Source organism: Zosterops lateralis, assembly GCF_965231275.1.
Source record: "Zosterops lateralis genome assembly, chromosome: 30".
NCBI classification, from domain to species: domain Eukaryota; kingdom Metazoa; phylum Chordata; class Aves; order Passeriformes; family Zosteropidae; genus Zosterops; species Zosterops lateralis.
In genome coordinates this window covers 4,957,464-4,979,064 of record NC_139790.1, presented here as the reverse complement: position 1 = coordinate 4,979,064, position 21,601 = coordinate 4,957,464, and the positions used below count along the sequence as shown (strand labels likewise).

The 21,601-nt window shown below is 49.7% G+C and overlaps 1 protein-coding gene and 1 long non-coding RNA gene across 4 annotated transcripts; one reads left to right on the top strand and one right to left on the bottom strand.

Annotated features, from left to right (window-relative positions):
* Positions 1 to 2,150: 2,150 nt before the first annotated feature.
* On the bottom strand, positions 2,151 to 10,937 carry MTHFD2 (methylenetetrahydrofolate dehydrogenase (NADP+ dependent) 2, methenyltetrahydrofolate cyclohydrolase). 2 transcript variants are annotated; one of them, XM_083880439.1, is made up of 8 exons: positions 10,831 to 10,937; positions 9,494 to 9,678; positions 8,635 to 8,757; positions 7,714 to 7,866; positions 6,521 to 6,628; positions 5,771 to 5,863; positions 3,722 to 3,847; positions 2,151 to 2,941 (listed from the first exon to the last, which is right to left on the bottom strand). In XM_083880439.1, the coding sequence occupies exons 1-8, from the start codon at positions 10,914 to 10,916 to the stop codon at positions 2,802 to 2,804; spliced, it is 1,014 nt and encodes a 337-aa protein (XP_083736565.1). In that variant the 5' UTR covers positions 10,917 to 10,937; the 3' UTR covers positions 2,151 to 2,801. The 2 variants fall into 2 exon arrangements, with proteins under 2 accessions (XP_083736565.1, XP_083736566.1); XM_083880440.1 differs by lacking the exon at positions 7,714 to 7,866.
* Positions 10,938 to 11,057: 120 nt separating this feature from the next.
* On the top strand, positions 11,058 to 21,284 carry LOC310920401. 2 transcript variants are annotated; one of them, XR_014591988.1, is made up of 4 exons: positions 11,058 to 11,168; positions 12,913 to 15,389; positions 16,795 to 16,912; positions 17,090 to 21,284. It is a non-coding gene; the product is annotated as an uncharacterized lncRNA (long non-coding RNA). The 2 variants fall into 2 exon arrangements; XR_014591989.1 differs by lacking the exon at positions 17,090 to 21,284 and having other exon boundaries at positions 16,795 to 17,053.
* The last annotated feature ends 317 nt before the right edge of the window (positions 21,285 to 21,601 follow it).

The following is a 21,601-nucleotide window of genomic DNA, read 5'->3' as shown; positions in this document are numbered from 1 at the left end:
GAAGGGTTTTGCTGCTTGAGGGCAACACAGGGTGACAACGGGGCCAGGAAGGGGGCCTTGGCTCCTGCAGGGAGTCAGGAACAGTTCCTGGGGGAATCAGGAACGGCTCCTGAGGAAAGGATGGATTTCTGACAGAATTTAGGATGCTTTCCACAGGGAGTCAGAAATTGTTCCTGTGGGAGTTGGGAATGGTTCGTGCAGGGAGTCAGGAATGGCTCCTGAAGGAGACAGATGGGCTTCTTAGAGAATTTAGGATGGTATCCACAGGGAGTCAGGAATGGTTCATGCAAGGAGTTGGGAAGCATTTCTGATGGAATCCAGGGTGGTTTCCAGAGGGAAATGGGAACAATGGCTTCAGGGAAGCCATTCAGTCGCCCACCCCACATCCTCACCCATCGCCTCTCCCAGCCCCAGGAACAGCCCCCACCCCTCCTCCAGCCCTTCTCTCCCTGGAGGAATCCCCTGGATGGGGAAATCCCCTGGCTGGAGGCATCCCCTAGCTGGGAGAATCCGAGGATTCCCTCTGGCTCTGCTGCCCAGGGGCTCCACTCCCACTCAAGCTCCTTGCCTCCGGCCGTTCCCAGCACTGGGAGCAGGAGGGGAGAGCAGCCCCTGCCCCCCAGTGCTCCCAGTTCCACCCAGCAGCTCCTCCTGGTGCCTAGCAGCATTTTGGGGTCCCCAAGAGGCTCTTCCCACCCAGGAAAGGAGCAGGTTGGGATCCAGGCAGGCTCTGAGCTGATGCTGGCTCTGCCAGGCTCCCTCCACCTTTCTTCCAGCAGTGCCAAGGCTTTAAAGGATTTTTTTCCACCCACGGCCCAGGCCCAGGCCCAGGCCCAGCCATGGTTTAGGAACACTGGTCCAAAGCACCACTGGAACCAATTTTTTCCCTTGTTTTTCCTAGATGAATCCTTTTGTTCTTTTCCCTCCCAGAGCTCCCAAACCCCTCCTGCGAGCAGAACTGACCTGACATTCACACCAGCAGCACTGGGGTTCTTCTTGGACACCAGTTAAACACTGCAAAACTGGGACACCAGTGACACACTGCAGCTGGGACACCAGTTAAACACTGCAAAACTGGGACACCAGTGACACACTGCAGCTGGGACCAGTCAAACACTGGACACTGGTCTGAACCTTGGCATGATCCCTGTAAATACTCAAATCCAACAAAGACTTGAAGGCCATTTCCTATTTATAGCAGTTTTTCGTTCTGGTTCAGGTGCAGCTCCTGGGGACACGTGTCAGTGCCCCAGCCCTACCCTGGCAGCATTTAAACCTTGCCAGGAACACCCAGAACTCGAGGGCACCGCGGCTCCTTTTGTAGCTTTTTGTCCCCACCCAGCAGTAGCTGCAGCGTGCTCCAGGTAGGCTTTAAGGTTTTAATCAAGCAGGTTTCATTTGCTTTCTCTGCTTCCCAGGCTTGTGGGCTCTGGGAGCTGGGCCATAGGGCAGAGCTGAAGCCACTCCAGGCTGCTCTGGGCTCAGTTTGTCCCGTTTTTGGTGAGGTTCCCCACGAGGTTTTTGGTTTTTTTGTACAAAGCACAGCAGTCTCAGCTCAGCCGCCTCCAGCACGGCACCACTTGAACCATTTTGTATTTCTCGGTGATACAACCTAATAAAAACCTCGTTTCCATGAGTCCCAGCTCTCAGTGTGTTTCTGGGGCACATCCAGGAATCCCAAATTTCCCTCCCTGCGGGGTTTTGGCAGGAGGGGGTCAGCACTGGGGCTGCAGCACCAGCAGCACCTCCAGCCTGTTGGAACCCTAAAAATCAGAATAAAACCTCCAAGATCATCGAGTCTGGCATCACAACAAACCTCTCCTGCTCTGAGAATGCTCCAGCCACTTCAGGAAGAGGAGAGCCCAAGATTCACCTGGATAATTCTGCAAAGAAGCTTCTCCTGAGGTTCAACAGAGAAAATCAGAGCCTGCAAACAAATTCATTCATCCTCCACTGTGGATTTAGTCAGGAAACACTCAGGAAGCTGGACAGGATTTGTCCAGGTAGGAAAGGATGAGATTTTCCCACTTTTCAGCCCAGGTGGAACAGTTTTGCCCTGCTGAGAGACAGCTCACAAAAACTTTAAAAACCACCTTGCTCCTTTCCAGAAGTGAAATAATTGCTCTGTAATAATTCCAGGGCACAGAGGATTTAAATTTTTTTTGTCTTCTCACACTTTATTTATCCAGCCTGCACTACTCACTGAGCACTCATACTTTACAGCACAGTGCAGGAAACCTCCCCCCAGTCCAAAGGTGTTCTTTGGTTACAAAAAAAAGGCTTTAAAAAAATTCACCATTCAAAGAGCAAAAAAGCTCAGCTAGCTGCACTCTAGAACATGCTACACCAGCCCAGGGCCTGCACAGGCCCAGGACACAAATATGGCTTTAATTTAATTTTTTTTTTCAAGTAATTCCTCTACAGAAGAGCTTAAACTAAGCATCCAGCACTGAGAAGTAAATCTGGAATGCCAGCACTTGGAGAACAGAGCCATCGAGGTGCACATCTCATGGGATTGCTGGAATTGCCAAACAGCTCCTGCAGGAGCAGGGCTGGATCAGGAGTGTGGATAATCCCAGCTCAAACACAAACCAGGAGCGTGGATATTCCCAGCTCAGCCACGCTTCCAATAAATATCTGTGAGTGGGGAAAAGCCCCATGTGCGAGTCAATAAATAAAAAATATTGCATTTTCTATCGGCCTGTTTGGGAGTCAGTCTGGAATGTCATGGGATGGAGAGGCCCTGGTTAGGCCCGGCTCCCAGGGGACCCTGGTTAGGCCCGGCTCCCAGGGGGCCCTGGTTAGGCAGGCAGAGCCTCGAGCTTTTTGGGTTTCAGCAGTTTCTTGGCAGCGATGATGGTGTTCTTCATCAGCATGGCCACGGTCATGGGCCCCACGCCGCCAGGCACTGGGGTGATGTAACTCGCCTTCTTCTTCACCTCTGAGAGGAAAAGTTCAGGTTAAGGGCCAGGTGAGGCTTCCCAGCCTAAAGCCACGAAGGCTCTGTCAGGATTAACACTGTAGGAGCAGGGTCCAGGTGGCTTTTCCCTGTTGGCCAGGGGGGCACAGCCCAGTGCGTCCAGCCTGAGTGTGAAAGGAGCTTAACTGCAAAGGCCAAGGCCAAGCCAGGCCTGAAAGCACAAGGGTCCAAAACAGCAAAAAGCCAGGCCTAAGTGCACCAAAAAGCCAGGCCCAAAAGCACAAAGGTTTGAAAGCACCAAAAAGCCGGGTCCAAAAGCACCAAGCTAGGTCTTAAAGCACCAAGCAAGGCCTGGAAGACAAGGGTCCAAAGCAGCAAAAATCTGGGCCATAAAGTACCAAAAAGCTGGGCCTAAAAGCACAGGTAGTGAGGTCTAAAAGCACAAAAAAACAGACATGGGAGCCCCAAAAAGCTGGGCCCAAAAGTGCTAAGCCAGGTCTAGAAGTACAAAGATATGCAAGTGCCAAAAAAACCAGGCCCAAAGGCAGCATAAAGCTGTGTCAGAAGGCACCAAGGCTTAAAAGCACTAAAAGCCAGGCCTAAAAGCTGATTTCTAGCACAGAAATGTCAGATCCAAGACCAGGGTTGGAGCAGAGGTAGAGATTCAAGTGCTGAGGCTCAGGAGGCTCCTCTGGAGCGTCCCCATAGAATCCTGGGATACACCTTGAGTTCAGTGACACAAACCAGGCTTTGTCCCCACCCCTCAGTGCCCAAAAACGCTGATCCAGAGCCTTTCCTCACCTTCAAAATCCACATCCCCGACCAGCCTGGGCTTGGCCGTGACGGGATCCTGCACCCTGGTGATGCCCACGTCGATCACTGCCGCACCCTCCTTGATCATGTCAGCCGTGATCAGGTTGGGGATGCCTGGAACACACAACCACACCCTCAGAGATGCTCCACATCCCTCTGACTCCCCTAATCCCACATTCCCAGGATGTTCCAATCCACCTGGGCTTTCCTGCCTCCCAAAATAATTGGATTCAAGAATCTTTAAGGGTTTTTCCCAACCTAAACCATCATAAGAAATGCAAATCTCCCCACGGTGGCACAACCAGCTTCTGGTGTTCAGCTCAGATATTTCATCTGGAAGAGGGGAAATTTCGGTTGGATTTATGGAAGGAATCTCTCCCTGGGAGGGTGGGAAGCCCTGGGCAGAGGAGCTGTGGCTGCCCCATCCCTGGAAGTGTCCAAGGCCAGGCTGAATGGGAAATGGGACAATCTGATCTGATAGAAAGTGTCCAGGGGGTTGGAACAGGATGATCTTTAAGGCCCTTACAGCCTGAATTCTGTGAGTCCACGTTCCCTGATAATCACTAAGCACAGAACAGGAATCGTCCTCAGGGAGTTCTGGCAGAGCAGCCAGGACCACACCCCCTCTGCAAGGGGGAACCTTCAAACATTTCAGCTCTGTGCTACACATTTTCCACCTGCACTGAGGCAGGAGGAGCTGGGGCAGTGCCCAAACCCACCCCACCCCAGCTAGGCACGGCTCTGGCTGTGCCAGGGAGGGAGGGAGGGCTGGGAGAAACTTCCCGGGGCTAACCCAGTTTGTTAGGGTGGAGTGAGTGTCTGGTTCTGCCAGATATCGGGGGGGATCCACTCCCAGCCCGGCTTTATCTCTGTCACTGGTCTCCCTCTGCTCCGCTCACACTTCCCATGGTCACTCCCACCCCACGCCTGTCCTGAGCCTCCTCCACCACTCCTCAGCTTTCCAGCACTTTCCCTCCATGCTCCTTTTCCAGCTGTGCCAGAGCAGGGTCAGGCTGGATTTTGAGAAAGGTTCTTCCCCCAGAGGGTGCTGGGTACTGTCCAGGGAATGGGCATGACCCCGAGGCTGCCAGAGCTCCAGGAGCCTTTGGACAGCACTGCCAGGGCTGCCCAGGGTGGGAATTTGGGCTGTCTATGCAGATCCAGGGGCTGGATCCATGATCCTGGTGGGTTCCCTCCCACCCAAACTATTCCATGACTCTCCATGGCTGTCCAGGGTGTGATCAGGTGCCCCCTGCCAGGTGCTGTTTCCCATTCCAAAGGCAGAACCCCAAACTAGGAACACCAAACCTGCAGCTTTTTGGCTCAACCATAGGAGATCCCAGCTCCAAGAGCACCACACCCTCAGCCCTGAGAGTCTCCCAGAGAGGCCCCAGAACATTCCATGCCCAGGATTCCCAGCAGGAACACCCCCCAGCCTCTTGGAATCTTGGGCACTGAGAATTTTAGGCTTTCTGTGCTGACAGGCACTGACCCCCAAGCAAACACTGCATTTGACCTGAGGCTTTGGAGAAGGCTTCCAAAACTGAGTGACAGCACTGGGATTATGGGTGTGTAGTTTGACTAGAAGTGTGTAATATCACAGGGTGGAAAATTTAAAAGAGTTTAAGGCTTTAAAATACAGTAATATATATAAAGCAAGATGGAGGATTTAGGGTGTAGGCTAAGTTCTTATTTTTAATTTTATTCCTCATGGGTCTAGGTGGTGTTTTGTAATTGGATAGAAAAATACACATTGCGGGCCATGGGTGGTTGGTTATTGGGTTAAAAGTAAAAATAATTTAGGTGTCATTTCACAATTGGACAGTTTGTGCTCAAAAGACCTTGTAAAGAGATAGAGACAGAGCCATTTTTCACCTTGTTAGCCAGAACTCACAGCTTGTGAGACTGTAACATAGATAAGAATTAATAAACACCTGAGTCTAAACACAAACTGCATCTCCTGAGCATTTAATCCCAGCTCTCACACAAGAAAAGAAGATAAAAATCCCTTTATCAGCCCTGCTGAGGGCCTCTCACCCGCAGCTGCCACCACGATGTCAGCGCGGATCGTGTGCTGCTTCAGCTGCTCCTTGGGCGTGTAGCGGTGCGAGATTGTCACCGTGGCATCACCTGTGGTGACAAGGGACAGCGATTCACACACAGCACCCAAACCCAGCCATTCTTCTGCGTCCTCACCTTCAAGGCCATCCCTGTGTTCCTCAGGAGCATCAGGCCTGATGGTGAACCCCAGAATCAGCCCGTGGAGGAAGAAGCAGGAATTTGGGGTGGAACAAGACAAGGAGCTGCTGAAGGAGGCTCAGGGGGAACCTTCTGGCTCTGCACAACTCCGTGATGACAGGAGGGGGAAGCCAGGGCAGGGTCAGGCTCTGCTCTCAGGGAACAGGGACAGGATGAGACAAAACAGCCTCAAGCTGTGCCAGGGCAGGTTTAGTTGGGTATCAGGGAAAAAAATTGTCATGGAAAGGTTGTAAAATATTAGAAGAGGCCACCCAGGGAAAGGGGGGAGATCCCCAGGCCTGAAAGTGTTCAAACCACGTGTGGATGTGGCACTTGAGGCCATGGGTTGGTGGTGTCCATGGCTGAGTGATGCCTGGATTTAATGACCTCAGAGACCTTTTCCAACCTGAACAATTCTGTGCTTCTAAGATCATGTCAAGGATTTTTTCACTCTGGGCCAGACCCCTGACCAGGGAACTGCAGGGAGTGCTTTAGGAGGCTGAAGAGGAGAATTGTGAGGGTCCTTCCCCGAAGCCACCCTGCTCCTACCTCCGGGGCGCTCGTGGCTGCCGTCAGTGTGGAGCAGCATCGCGATTGGCATCCCCACGTTCTTGGACCTGCCCGCCACCACCACGTTCCTGCCCAGCGTGGGGATTCCTGCAGGGGACAAATCACACAGTCACTGACTGTCCTGAGCTGGGAGGAACCTGCAGGGATCGCTGAGCCAACCCTGGGCCCTGCACAGACACACAAAAATCCAAACACTCCTGGAGCTCCGGCAGCCTTGGGGCCATGCCCATTCCCTGGGCAGTGCCCAGCACCCTCTGGATTTCCCAAAATCCAGCCTGACCCTGCCCTGGCACAGTTCCAGCTGTTCTCTGCCTCCTGTTCCTGTCACACAGAGCTCAAGGTCTGTCCCTCCTCTCCCCCTCCCAAGGAAGCTGGAACTGGGATCAGTCTCCCTCAGCCTCTCCAGCTGAACACCCCAAGTGCCCTCAGCCACTCCTCGTGTGGCCCCCCCCAGACCTTTCCCCACCCTTGTGTCCTTCCTTTGGACTCTCCAATAATTTACTGTCCTTTTTACACAGTGCCACCCAAAACTGGGTGAGTTTTGAGCTGAGGCCACCTCAGCCCAGAGCAGAGCAGGACAGTCCCTCCCTGGCCATGCTGTCCCTGGTGTCCCAGGACAGCACAATCCCTCCTTGACCACGCTGTCCCTGGTGTTGCCAGGACAGGACAGTCCCTCCCTGGCCACGCTGTCCTTGCTGTCCCCAGGACAGGGATGTCCCTGCTGGTCCCAGGGCACAGCTGACTGGGTTTCAAGTGACCCTGGACAAGCATCCCCGGCCCTTCCCAGCTGCTCTCCAGCCTCCCCTTTCCAGCCCACCCACCCACCCAGGGTGCCCATCCCAGGGAAGAATCCAGCCCTTTCCTGGTTAAAGTCCACCAGTTTGGGGATTGTCCCTCCCTGCTTTGTCCAGGTCCCCCTGCAGATAGTGACAGCTGCTGCCAGTTCAGTGTCACCAGCATAGCCAGTGCTGCTTCCAGCCATGAGCCCAGAGGATGCTGAGAAGCCCAGGGCCGTGGATGGAGCCCTGCAGAACCCAGCAATGCTCTGTCTCCAGCCTGGTGTCACCCCTGTCACCCTTTTGTGCCTGACCCATGAGTTGTCCAGCTGGGAATCCTTCAACCCGAGCAGGAATCAACAGGAATCAGCCAAAGGCTGCAGCAGCAGCTCTCACCTGTTCTCTGGATGATCTCCCAGACACCCCAGGGCGTGGCAGGCAGCATGGAGTCCTGGTCCAGGCACATCCTGCCCACATTGAGCACGTGGAACCCGTCCACGTCCTTGTGTGGGCTCACGGCGTTGCAGACCCTGCGCTCGTCGATGTGCTCTGCAGAGGGCAGGCAGCTCTCAGGGACCAGCCCACACCTGGGCTGTGCTGCCAGCTGTGCTCTGCAGCTCTGATCCTCAGCTCAACTGTGACCCCAAGTCCCAGGCTGCAGCTCTGATCCCAAACTGGAGCTCTGACCCTGAGCCTTGAGCTGGAATTGTGACCCTGAGTCCTGAGCTGGAACTGTGACACCAAGTCCCAGGCTGGAGCTCTGACTCTGGGCCTTGAGCTGGAATTAGGACCCCAAACTGGAGCTCTGACTCCAAGCCTTAAAGTGGAATTTTGTCCTTGAGCCCAAGTTCTGACCCTGAGTCCTGGGCTGGAACACCAAGTCCCAGGCTGGAGCTCTGACCTTGAACCCTGACCTAGAATTTGAACCTAAGACCCAAGTTGGAATTGTAACCCCAAAATGGAGCTCTGACCCCAAGCTGCAATTCTGACCCTGATCCCCTTCAGAGTTTGGGGCCTGAAGGTCCCCAGCACTCCCAGTTACAGGCTGCCAGCACAGGGCACTGGAAGCACTCAGCAATCCCAGCCCTGCTGACACTGAGGGTATTTTCAGGCAGCCCCAAGGCCATACCCAGCTCAAACTCCCAGCTTGGGAAGCTGATATTCCCCGACAGAAATAGATTCTGTGACCAGAGACTGAACCCCTGCAGGCAGCTGGTGCTGAGGGGGAGGATCAGGGCAGGATCCCTCCCTGTGCTACCCCATCCTGCAACCTTTGGGAGCTTCCTAGGAATGCAGGGGGGGAACAGAGCTGCTCACCAGGCAAGGGAAGTTGCACCAGCAGCCCGTCCACGTTTGCGTCGTTGTTGAGTTTGCTGATCAACTCCAGCAGCTCCTCCTCGGTGATGGAGGCCGGCCTGAGGATGGTCTCACTGCTGATCCCTGGAATTGCCAAACCCACGGTGTCAGTGAGGCACAAAACAGTGTTTTTCCCAGATTTTGTGGATTTAAACTGTCTCGTTTTGCTGCCTGGCTAAATCTGGGAGGTGTACACTGAGGATGGAAGGGTTTGTGCAGTTCCAGGCTGGAGAGACCTTCACAAGTCTTGGGATTTGCTGTTGAGGATGATTACATGAGGCTGGTGGCCTGGGAAAGTGTGTTTGGGACCCTTCCAGAGCAGGGAGGATCCCAAGCAAAGGCTGCTACCATGAAAATAAAACCTGAGAGGCCTCTGGACAAGGTAAAAAAGGGATGTTTCCCTAAAAATCCCAGCTCCAAAAGCAGCTTCAGCTGTTTAGGACCCAGGTTAAACAACATCATTTACAGCTCCTGATCCCAGGCAGGACCTTGGATTGCAGGATGAGAAGGAGTCAGAGGGAAGCAAGACTGCTGAGCAGGGGATGTGTCCCAGACAGATGGGAAAAGGAGGCCAAAAATCCTCTCCTGTGCATTTTATGGCTCTGGAAAAGCTGAAAAACCCCAACCACAGAGCTTGAGTTGCCCTGAAGGATCCAACAATGGATCACATTTAATCACACCCCAGTACAACTGGGCAGCCACGAGAACCCAAATTCTGGGTGAAGGTGAAAAGCCAACAGGTGGGTGAATCCCAAAAACCTTCCAGCATCGAGGATTTCCAACAAAACAGCACTTTTTGGGAAGGAAACCTCACACTTACCCACATCAGCCGCTGCTTTGGTTTTGTTGAGGACGTAGGAGTGGCTGGCTGGGTTCTCCCCCACCAGCACCACGCTCAGGTGTGGCCTCCTGTTCCCTGCAGCCACCCACTGCTCCACCTCGTGCCGCGCTTCCTGCCGGATCTGCCGGGCCAGCTTCCTCCCTGAGATCACCACGGCGTCCCCCCTGCAGCGAGGAAAGTGTCACCACAGCCTCGGGGCCATCAGCTGCCAGCCCCGGGCAGGATGGAGCAGGAAAACCAGGGGGAAAAGGCTCTGTCCCTTGTGCTTTGTGGGGGCCTTTGGCATCTTTGTGCTCTGCCACATCCAGCAGTACATTTACATCAGCTCAGTTACATCAAAGCCAGAAACAAGTAAGGCAGAATCAGAATATCTCGAGCTGGAAGGGACTCACTAGAATCATTTATCCTGGGACTACACTCCAAACTCTCGTCCTGTGCCTCCCTGGGAGCGTTGTCCAAACATTCCCTAAGCTCTGGCAGCCTCGGGGCTGTTCCCATTCCCTGGGGACTGCTCCAAAACTCACCAGGATCTTCTCCTGAGACTGGGCTGCCCTGCTCCTAGTGAAAGGGAGAAGCACCAGAGGCTCTCAGGGGCAAAGAGTGAGCTCAGAACAGCCTGAAGCAGGGTGGGATGCTCAGGGGTCTCTGTCCCTGTCACCGCAGGGCCCAGGGAGTACTCAGGGTAGTCTCTGTCCTTGTCAAACCAGAGAATACTCTGGGGTCTCTGTCCCCCCTATGCCAAGGAATAATCAAGAAGAAGGGTTGGTCTCCTTCCTTCTCCCTCAGGGGGTTTCTGTCCCTCTCACCCCAGTGCCCGGGGGCTCTCTGTCTCTCACTCTGGAAGATGATCAGTGAGGTCTCGATCTCCCTCACCCTGGGGGGTGCCTGGGGGTGCCTCGGTCCTCCTGGCACGGGAGGAGCCCCACTGCGGGGCGGTCTCTGTCCCTCTCGTTCTGGGGGATGATCGGGGGATCCCCATGCTCACCCCGCGCTGTCTCCGTCCCCGTCCCCCGGGGCACCCCGCTCTGGGGCGCTCTCGCTCCCTCCGTGCGCGGGGCAGCCCCACACTCCCACGCAAGGCGGCCGCGAGATTTCATCAGCCTGCAGCGCCCGGCGCGGCCGCTGGGGGCCCGCGCGCTCCTCCCGGAACCGCAGGGGCCAAACGGGCCGCGACCCCGGGCCGGGGGGGCGCCCGAACCGGGCCGGGCCTCCCCTTGCACATCCCGCAGCGCGCCGAGACCCGGCGGATCGGGGCGGGCGCCGCTCCCACCTCCCTCCCAACCATCCCCACACCCCCCCGGCATCCCGGGCCGTACCGGGCGGCGCTGAGGTGCAGGCGGCGGGCGCGGGGCTCCAGCGCGGCGCGGCCGAGGGCGCGGAGGGGCCAGAGCGCGGCGGCCATGGCGGAATTACCCTCACCAGCGGCGGGAACGGCGCTGAGGGGAGCGCCGCGCCTCCCTGCCTTTATATACCGCCCGTAAGCCCCGCCCCCCACGGCAACCAATGGCGTTCCGCGCCACAAAGGAGCCGCTCGGGTCTGCCCCTCCCGGCACCTGCGCAGGAGCCGCTGGTGCCGAGCGGGAATCGGCATCTCTGACCTGGGAGCGACCGCGGCAGCACCAAACGGGATGAAAAATAACGCAAACACCGTAAGGTTGGTTATTTTGGTATAATTGATGTCACCTCCACAGTGAGGTGCCCTCCAATGGGCACCGTGTGGGTGGGTGAGAGCCTGGACACGAGCCTAAAGGTGCCCTGGGCTGAGCCCCAGTGTGGGCCGCAGCTCCGGGGGGATTGTGCCCCTGGGCCCTGCTCAGGTGAGACCCCCACCTGCAGAGCTGGGAGCCCACCTGCAGGGTGGGGAGCTGCTAGGGCAGCCCAGAGGAACTGGAGCCCCTCTGGAGCCAGGCTGGGAGAGTTGGGAATGTTCACCTGGAGAAAGGAAGGATCCAGGGAGAGCTCAGAGCCCCTGGTAGGGCCTTAAGGGGCTCCAGGAGAGCTGGAGGAGGACTGGGAGCACCTGGAGCTGCTGCCAAAATCCTGGTTTTACTGCATTTAAGAATACAGACCTCTGTTTGCTTTCACCTGGAGAGGTGTGCAGTACACCTGGAACCGACTGCCCCAGGGGTGGAAACACAGCCCCACCATCTGCCATGGGCTGATCCAGGCTGCACTGGAGAAAGGTGAGGCTCCAGAACATCTGCAGTACATCAATGACATCATTGTGTGTGGGAACATTGCAGCTGAAGTGTTTGAGAAAGGAGAGGAGGTCGTCCAGATTCTGCTGGAAGCTGGTTTTGCTATCAAGAGAAGCAAAGTTAAAGGACCTGCTCAAGAGATCCAATTTCTGGGAATTAAGTGGGAAGATGGATGGCATCAGATTTCCACTGATGTCATCAATAAGATCACAGCAATGTCTCCACCGACCAGCAAGAAGGAAAAACAAGCTTTCCTAGGTGCCATAGGCCTTTGGAGAATGCACATTCCTGAGTACAGTCAGATCGTGAGCCCTCTCGACCTGGTTACCTGCAAGAAGAACTGTTTTCACTGGGGCCATGAACAGCAACACACCTGTCTGGTTGGAGACCTACCCTGTGCCTCATGCTACTGCCCAAAACACCATCCTGGGCCTGGAAAAACAAGTCCTGTGGAGACATGGCACCCCTGAGAGAATTGAGTCAGACAATGAGACCCATTTCAGAACAGCCTTATAAACACCTGGGCCCGAGAACATGGTATTGAATGGATATAGCACATCCCTTATCATGCACCAGCTGCCAGGAAAGTTGAATGGTTAAGGGACTACTTAAGACTGCCCTGAACACACTTGGTGGGGGACCTTCAAAAACTGGGAAATGAACTTAGCAAAGGCGACCTGGATGGTCAACACCCAAGGGTCCATCAACCGAGCTGGTCCTGCCCAGTCTGAACCCTTGCACACAGTGGATGGAGATAAAGTCCCTGTGGTAGACATGAAAGGTATTTTAGGAAAGACTGTTTGGATTAACTCCACCTCAGGCAAAGGCAAACCCATCCATGGGATTGTTTTTGCTCCAGGGCCTGGTTACACTTGGTGGGTAATGCAAAAAGATGGGGAAACCTGTTGTGTGCCACAGGGAAACCTAATTTTAAGTGTGAATTTGGTGGAAGAGTTCATTGTTTATAGTAGAGTTTATTGATTTAGGCATGATGCAGATGGTAATAGAATAAGGGATGGATAATATCTTGGGTTATGTAACAAAAAAAAATAATTCTATTCCATCTGTTGAAACTAGCTGGGGGATTGTTTTCTTTATCTCTTGTAACTCCAGGGGGGAAGGGGGGGGAGTGCCTTCTGATAATGGGCCAGCTGTTAAAACCAGGTGGAACAATGTTCTTTATCTCTTTCCACCCTCCAGGGGATATCTTCTGTTACTGGGCCATTAAGGCTCACCAATGACATGATACATTACATTATGCCATTGGGAGATGCTTCACCCAGTGGGGAGAGCCAAACCATTCCTACCCAGATAAAAACTGAGATGTAGGGACACCAGACTCTGGTTTTCCACTGGATTCCGAAAGGAAGATCCGACCCATCTGGCCATTACTGGTCCCTTTCTACAGGACCATCTCTACTCCAACAGAACCACATCTGCCACTCCAGGAGGGCTTACTTTGGACTGCTTCCAACACCCTGACCAACACGGTTGTATTTTTGACTCTGTCAGGGGTTTTAGGATTTTCACTCTGTTTTGTTTGCTTGTTTGTTTGTACAGCAACATTTGTATCTTAATATTTCTAGTAAAGAAACTGTTATTCCTATTCCCAGATTTTTGCCTGAAAAGCTTTTAATTGCAAAATTTTAATAATTTGGAAAGGGGGCAGTTTACATTCTCCGTTCCAAGGGAAACCCCAGCTTTCCCTGGCAGACACCTGTCTTGCCAAACCAAGACTTACTGTTGTCTTATTGCTTTGGTATCTGGATGCTGAATTCTTTTCAGATTTGTTTGTATCACATTTAAGTGTTGCTTAATTTAAAATTCTTCTTAAGTTTTGTTAAAAGATGCTTCTCTAAATTTCAAAGTATAGTTTTTTTATTTTTTCAGTAAAAAGGCAACTCTGACTGAAAGCAGCTGTGATGACCTGCTAATGATCTCCTGTTTGTAGATGGAAGAGGATGCAATTTGATTGTATGCCTTGAAACCACGTTGATGTGGGGGGTTTTAGGTTAATTCTGTTTTTTGAATGAAGCCAAATTTTTAAGTGTTAAGGTTGCTGGAGATATGAGAAGCAATAAATGCAGTGCCTTATTACCTATCAAAGATTTCAACAATTTCTGATTTCTTAAACAAGAATGTTGGCAAATTTGCCAGCTGAGAAAACACAAGGTACAGTTGCAAGAAGCTACTTAGCTGTTCAGCACTCTGTCAAATTGCATGTTATTATATTTGTTTTTCAGTAACCCTGCACTTTAAGAAGTTTTACTAAATTCCTGTTCTGGTGAAATTTGTAGTTGCCATGGGTTTTTCTCGTAACTGATTTACTTATAAGTTTCATATGCTTGTTGAGACTTTTACCCCTCCAGTATGCCATCATGCGATTATTCTACTTATGGATTGTTCACTTTTTCTTTTTATTTTTGTGTTGATCATAGTAGAACAAGTTACATCTTGTCATATTTATAATTGTATTGAGTATGATGGTTGACTTGACTTTTCTTAAGTGTACCTTGTGTTTTCCTGAAGTAATAATTGAGCTACATTTTATGAATTTGAAGTCCTTTTAGGGCAGAGTTCTATTGAGTTCATCTGGTTAAGCTTTATTGCTGTCAAAATTCATTGATACCAGGTTTGAGTGTTATTCAGTCTGAGTTAGTATGGCTTTTCCTAGTCAGTTGTTGAGTGTTTTTCTTTTTTATGCATCCTGATCCCATGGGTTGTGGCCGTGAGGGCTGTGCAGGAGGCAGAGCTGTTTAGGGCTTTTGCCCTAAAATTCATTCTCCCCTGTGGTCCAACCCTGGCAAGCTATGGACCACGGGGGAAATCTGGGCTAGGATGAAGATAAAAGACAAAAGGCACTCTTCATCTTCATGGGACACAGTCCCACAGCTTTTATGTAGAACCTACACCTTGGAACCCAGGAAGAGAAAGAGGGCCAGACTCCCTGTGTGGGGAGTTTTAATCCCCAGGGAAAAGGAGGAGGGGAGGGGGGTCTGTTGGCCAATGGGGACTGAACCAGGGGGAAGGGAAAAATAGGGGTTATCAGGTGAAGGGGATTCAAAACCTCATGGGGAGGTGCAACAAAGAAACACCCAGTGCAATAGAACAATAGTGCAGTACAACAGGCTTTTCTGTGTTTTCTAGGGGTTCTTCAGGCCTTTTGATGTCTTGGAGCTTGAGCAGAAGGAGGAAGCTGTTGGGGACCATATTCTGAGTGCTAGAGAGACTCTCTGGCCTTCTTCTTCATGGAGTATTGTTGTCCATCCTTGCTGTGGGATGCTGTGTGTCTTTTCAGCTTTGAACTGGGTTTGTCAGTGTGGTCTCTTTTTGCTTCCATCCAGTTTTTCGGATTCCAACTCCTTTGGTGAAAGAGCTCATAATTTTACCTCCCTTTTTGTTTCATTTTACAGTTATAAATACATGACTGTTTAGAATATATTATCTCAACTCTTGCAAATAGTTACAACTGCTGTATTTTTAAGACAAAAGGTTACAGGTGACTTCACCCCTGATCAGTCACAACCGTGGTTTAAGCATGATAAAAAGAAAGGCTTAGCTAATCAGGGGAAGATCCTGAGGAAGAAGGAACCAAAAGTATTGGAGAAATGGTTTGGGAAGACTAGAAGACTGACAAATGGGAGAGACCCTTACTGCTGTGAGGAATCTGCTGTGAGGTCAGTCTAGGTTGGTAGCTGGAGCCTGCAGTAGGAGTTTTGCAGTCCTAGTCGAGCTGGTGAAGGCCTATGGTTAGAGGCAGCAAGGGAATACTTGTATTCTACTGTCATAGTCCTACTAGAACACAATCATATTCTAGTAAGAAATAACCAGCAGTCAGTCTGCAAAAGGAACCCTACGGTGGGAGTTTATTGCAGTCAAAGGTCAGTGAATTGTTAGGATCAGGATGGCTGAATTATAAAAAAAGAATAAACCAGGACCTTTTCACATCTTTGGACAAGAGTCTGTAGCCTGACTGTTTTTATCTCAACCATGAAATGTGAAAATTAATTGTATGGTGTGAGGTTACTGATATGATAATAGGTATTATTCATAAGGTGATATTATTGTGTTATAGCCAGCTTCTTAGAAAACAGCTGTTGTTTCAAGATTTTATTTATTTTTTCTTTCATTGCTGTAAGCATTTTGTAACTGCTGTTGTTAAGGACTTTGTTTTAAGTATGTGTTACATTGTTCTCTAGCTGTTTATGCTAGTTTCTCCACTAGCTCGGTGGTTTGACCCAGTGCTGTCTTATGATGTTTAAGTATTTTTCAGAGTTCCAAGAAAGGATATCTGAACTTTGTGGAAAACCTCCTTTGAACTGAGGATATTGAGGATATTGGCAAGACCTTTAGTTCTTGTTACTAAGAAGAAGCACTCTGACAGTTTGCTGTGTTTAAGGCATCCCTATCCTGAGGGAATTTCAGAGGAGACCAGTTATTAGATGGTTCAATTAATCTTTCACCCTAAGATTCTTAGGAGCCTTGTTTTGAAATATGACTAGAGAATTCTCTTCCAGTTAGAGCTCAGGCAGTGGCCAGCCTTAGCTCTATGTGGATGGGAAATTTGCCAACAGACCCAGGTGTTTTCTGCCTTAAAACAATATTCAAGTCACCTTGACTTGGCAATTTGACCCTATGGATATGAGAGCTGGACCTGTCTTTGCAAGAGCCTGGAGAATCATTATGCGGAGAATGATTGTCCAAATCTTCACTGATTTGTGGTTTATCAGCTGTCTGCAGACTCTGGGATGATGGTACAGTATTTCAGAGATTGCTAATTACCTAATTTCACATGTATTAATGATTAGGGGTATTATCTGAAATATTCCTGAGGGTTCTACCTGACTTAGTCCTGATTGCTGCCAGTTTCTTGTTTCACTACATATATAGTTTTGTCTTGTTATTTGTAGAAGAGTTTTTAGAAGAGAGAGGCCACAATTTATTGATCGAAGGTTTGAACAATCCCTGCAATCCAGGAATAGTGTGAGGTTTTGTACTGTGCCTGCTGCCGGCTGTGCTGTTCTTACATTGCCTTGAATTAGCAAGAAAGTAGCAAATGTAACATTTGTTGGTCCTTTTCAGGGATGCCTCCCCAGGGAAGCTGAAGACATGTAACAAGTTGTTGTACCTTCTGATAGATGCTTCAAGACAGAAATGCTGTTCGTAAGACATAACAAAGAAGAATTTGCTGCCAAAAGATGTGAGTCAATGAACAATCATTTAGAGTGCCTGAACATGAGATTTTAACCCACCACAAGTTGTTTAGCTGTGCCTGCTTCTACTCTGTAACCACATAAGTATAGGGAATAAAGAATAAACGAGGAGATCAAACCTAATCATATTGGTGTCGTTTGATACTCGGCCTCCTTCCTCGCAGTAATTGGTGACCGCCGCCGTGGTGATGGACCAGCAGTGAAGCTTCAAACTCTGGACACAGAGACGGGAGCTCCAACGAAGGAGACGCAGAAGTGGCCCCATCGCAGAGAGACGTGGGAGCTGGATTTCTGAGAAGCACGCCTCAGACTTCTGCAAGGTAAGAACAAATGGAGTTAGATGCTGCAGTTCACCTGCTGCAAAATATTCTAAGAGAGGCAAAGCAGCAGAAGCAAAGCACCTTCACGATTTAGTGAAGTGGGCACAGAAGCAAGGCCTTTCACAAGAAATCCCTCTGCTGTTTAGCCCTGGGGAATGACAAGGCATTGGAGCATGTCTCTGGCAGAAAGTGACTGAAGGAGGGAAAGTAGGAAAAGAAGCTCAGAGCTTCTTTTGGGGCATTTGGAAATTGGTGTCTGGAGCACTGGTGGAAATGAAAGCTGAACAACAGGTGGCAATGATTGCTTTGCAAGTTCTGAGCCCTGAGCCTTCTGTGAGTGCTGAAAAGTCAAAGCCTGGATGCTTTACAAATCATTTTGGGACTGGTTTCATGCAGCCCATGAGAGGCATGGTTGCGGTACCAGAGAGTTCAGTTGAAATATACAAGCACCATGTGAAAAAGCAAGAAAAAGTGTCTGAATCCATGCCAACAAAATCAGACCGAAAAGCTGGGCAAAAACCAAAATTTTGCTGTGATTCTCAGAAAAGTTATCCACGACTGCCATCCAGTGGATCGAGCAGTTCAAGTCAGTCCGGAAATAACACTCCAGTGTCACAACAGCCTGGGAAAGAACAAACAGAAGATATGATGAAAAAAGTTTTAGAAAAATTAAAAGGTGTCACTGTAGAGCAACAAGGAAGAGACCAACATTAAGGAAAGCCAACAGCTCCTTCTTGGACAACCTGTACACAGCCATGTCAGAATGTAATGGAACTCAGACAATTGGATGCAGAAAATTTGACCTCCATCACACCCCATCAATTGAATTCTATGCAAGTACAGTGAAATTCATCCTCTCAGTAGTCAGGAGTCATTCATGATGCTATACTTGAAGGAGAATGGCAAGCAGCAGCATCCACTGCCTGTCCAGTCATAGTAGATGATGTAAATCAAATGGCCAGATGGAGACCACACTACTGGAAGATTCTGCAACAAGCAAAGCAAACTGTCACTCAGCAGGGACTGAAATCTGAAGCTGCAAAATCTATTTTAACATGGATCTTTACAGCAGATGTTATGGCTCCAGTGGATTGTCAGAATTTAGCAAGATTGTTGTTGACTCCATCTGGATTTTTAATGTGGGAAAATGAATGGTTTTAGAAAGCACAAATAGAAGCAAATAAGCAAAGACCCAAAGGACATGATTTATATGGAATTACTGCAGACATGATTACAGGCAGAGGAAATTATGCATCTACATCAACTCAATTAACATATTTGGCTTGGCATCATTTGGTTGCTCAACTTGCTCAAGAAGCTTTGTTTAGTATATCACAAGATAAGAAGGCTGCAACCTTTTGTAATGTAAAGCAAAGGCTCAGTGAAAGTTACTCTCATTTCGTCAATCATCTGTGGGAGTCACTCAAAGAGAATTCAGATTTACCAACTGAAATGAAAGATCATCTTTTTCCACTGCTTGCTTTTGACAATGCCAACAGCAAAACAAAGTCCATCCTAGTGAATTTACCACAAGGATCACCTGTTGATGAAATGCTTTTGCGTGTCAGCAGAGCAGAGCAACAATCTCAGACTGCTATGGTAGCTGAAGTCATGAAAGAAGCAATGGGATCCCAGTCCAAGTTAATAGCAGCTGCTTTGAAAGCAGGGGAGCGACATTCAACAACTGTTTGTCCCAAAAGGAGGCAAGGAGGAATTCTGGGACCATGTTATCGGTGTGGACAATCAGGACATTTATGAACAAATTGTAGTCAGACTGTCTGGTGTGACAAGTGTCAAGTTGATAGTCATGCTACTGTAGCTTGTCGAAAATGAGGAAACGGAATCAAGAGCGCCAAGGGAGGCGCGCAAAGAGAACAGTAGGGCCCACATGGGATCCCTTCATCAACAATGGCCAGCACCCAGAGGGAGCCTCAGAGCAGATGTGCAAACAACAGTAGACGTTACTTTAAATAATACTGCAGTTTAAAAAATTCCATCAAATTCTACAGGCTCTCTTTCAAGTCAAGACAGTATTCTTGGAGGAATTCTGGTTGGAAGATCATCAGCTGGTGTGAAAGGACTCATTGTAATTCCAGGTGTCATTGATTGTGACTTTGAAGGACACATACATATTATGGCTTGTACTTTAAATCCATCAATATTTGTACCCAAAGGGAGCAAGATAGCTCAAATAATTGCTATTTTTAACAATCAACCACATTTTGCTTTTCAGAAAGACTTACAAGAAGAAGAATCTTTGGGAAAACAAAGAACTGGAGGATTTGGTTGCACAGGACCTGCAGTTTGTTTTATACAAACATTTTCACAAAGACCCATCAGACTCTTACTATCACATGTATGGGGAAAACAAAAAGAACTACTGCACTGCTTGACACAGGAGCTGATGTGTCTATATTGAGGAAGCAGAGATGGCCTGCTGAATGGCCACTCCAGACACCACCAGGACAAGTGCTAGGCGTGGGTGATGCAACTGCTCCTCATCTCAGCGTGCATCAGTGACATTTTGTTTTCCTGAAGGACAATCAATTTCTTTGCGACCTTATGTGATGCCTTTGCCAGGAGATTTAGAAGGATTGATTGGACGAGATGTCTTGTCACAAGTTGGAGTTGTTATCACCACAACACCACTTCAGCCTTTTTAGGACAGGCCACTGAAGAGCAGCCTCCAATTCCACCCCTCAAATGGCTCATGGAAAGACCGGTTTGGGTGGATCAGTGGCCAATGACAACTGAGAGGCTACAAATTGCACAACAATTAGTAGCAGAACAATTAGCTGCTAGCCACATCAAATCATCAGTTAGCCCATGGAACACACCAATTTTTGTAATTCCCAAGAAGTCAGGAAAATGGGGATTGCTGCACGACTTGCGACAGGTCAATTTACAAATGCAAGCTACGGGAGCTTTGCAACCAGATTCACCATCTCCAGTCATGCTGCCACATAAATGGCCTTTGCTAATTCGTGATTTAAAAGACTCTTTTTTCACTACTGCACTTTGCTCTAAGATACTCAATGGTTTGCTTTCACTGTGCCATCTGTGAACAAAGGAGAACCCTCTCAGCAATTGGAATGGGTGGTGCTTTCCCAGGGAGTGCGCAACTCACCCACTCTCTGTCAACTTTATGTCGCTTGGGCCCTGAAACCAGTTGGACAGCGTTTGAATGAGGCCATCATTTATCATTACATGGATGACATTTTATTTGCACGACAGCAAGCATTCAGCAATCAAGAGCTCAAAGACATTTGTGCCTTGTTGGCAAACAAAGGACTGCTTGTAGCTCCTGAAAAAATGCAACAGACAGCACCATAGAAGTATTTAGGGTAGAACGTTTCTGACTCCCAAATAAGCCCACAGAAAATTGTTCTCTCCACAAACATCTGTACTCTGCGAGATGCTCAACAACTTTTGGGAGATTTGCAATGGGCTCGGACCATTGCGGGAATCACAAATTAAGATCTTAGCCCATTGTTGCCCCTTTGAAGAGGTCATGATGCTGATCAGCCTTGTCAACTGTTTGATCAACAGCGAGAGTGCCTGTTCATGTTAAGTCAGAAACTTCAGTCAGGTTGGGCCTCTCAACAACTTCCAGAAGTACCTTTGTCTTTCTTGATTGTCAATTCAGAAGATGGTCCTTTTGCAGTCATCTGTCAATGGCAAAAGAAAAAGGGGGAATGTGACCCAGGATTAAATGCCATTGATGCCATTGGCAACAAGAAGCAAAACAAGAAGAAACCTGAATTCTTGATTTTGGAGTGGATTTTTCTGCCCGCCTTGCCACCCGTCAGTATTTATACTCAAACGGAAGCTATTGGAGCTGTCATTCGATAAGGGCAGAACAGAACTGAGAAATCTCTGGAACACAACCTGCAGACATCAGTATAGCTGTCTGTCCTGGGTTGACAGTGCCTCCTATCCCATATCGTGGACCACATTGTTATGTCTAACAGCTGTCTCTGTTTTCCTGTTGGCTGGGCGGGCACTCGCTCTGCTCTCTCTGCTTAGCTGCTGGTTTTTTGGCTGCTCTGGCTTCTTGCTTGGTTTGGGGTTTTTTTGCTGCTGCTTTGCTTGCTTTTTCTCTTTCTGCCGCCTCTGTTTGTTTTTTCTTCTTTCCTTCTTTTCCCTTCCCCGCCCCCCCCCCCCTTTTAAGATTTTGCACCGGCACCAGACTTGACCTGACCTGAGAAGTCCGAGGATCTCTGGAGCCCGCGAAAGAAGCTCTGCGCCCTCCCCCTCACAGTAACCTGAGCTTTTTTTTTTTTTTTCTTTTTTTTCCCCTTATGTCGGGGGGTGTTCTCTCATTTGTCAATAAACCGGTTTTTTCCACTTTGTTCG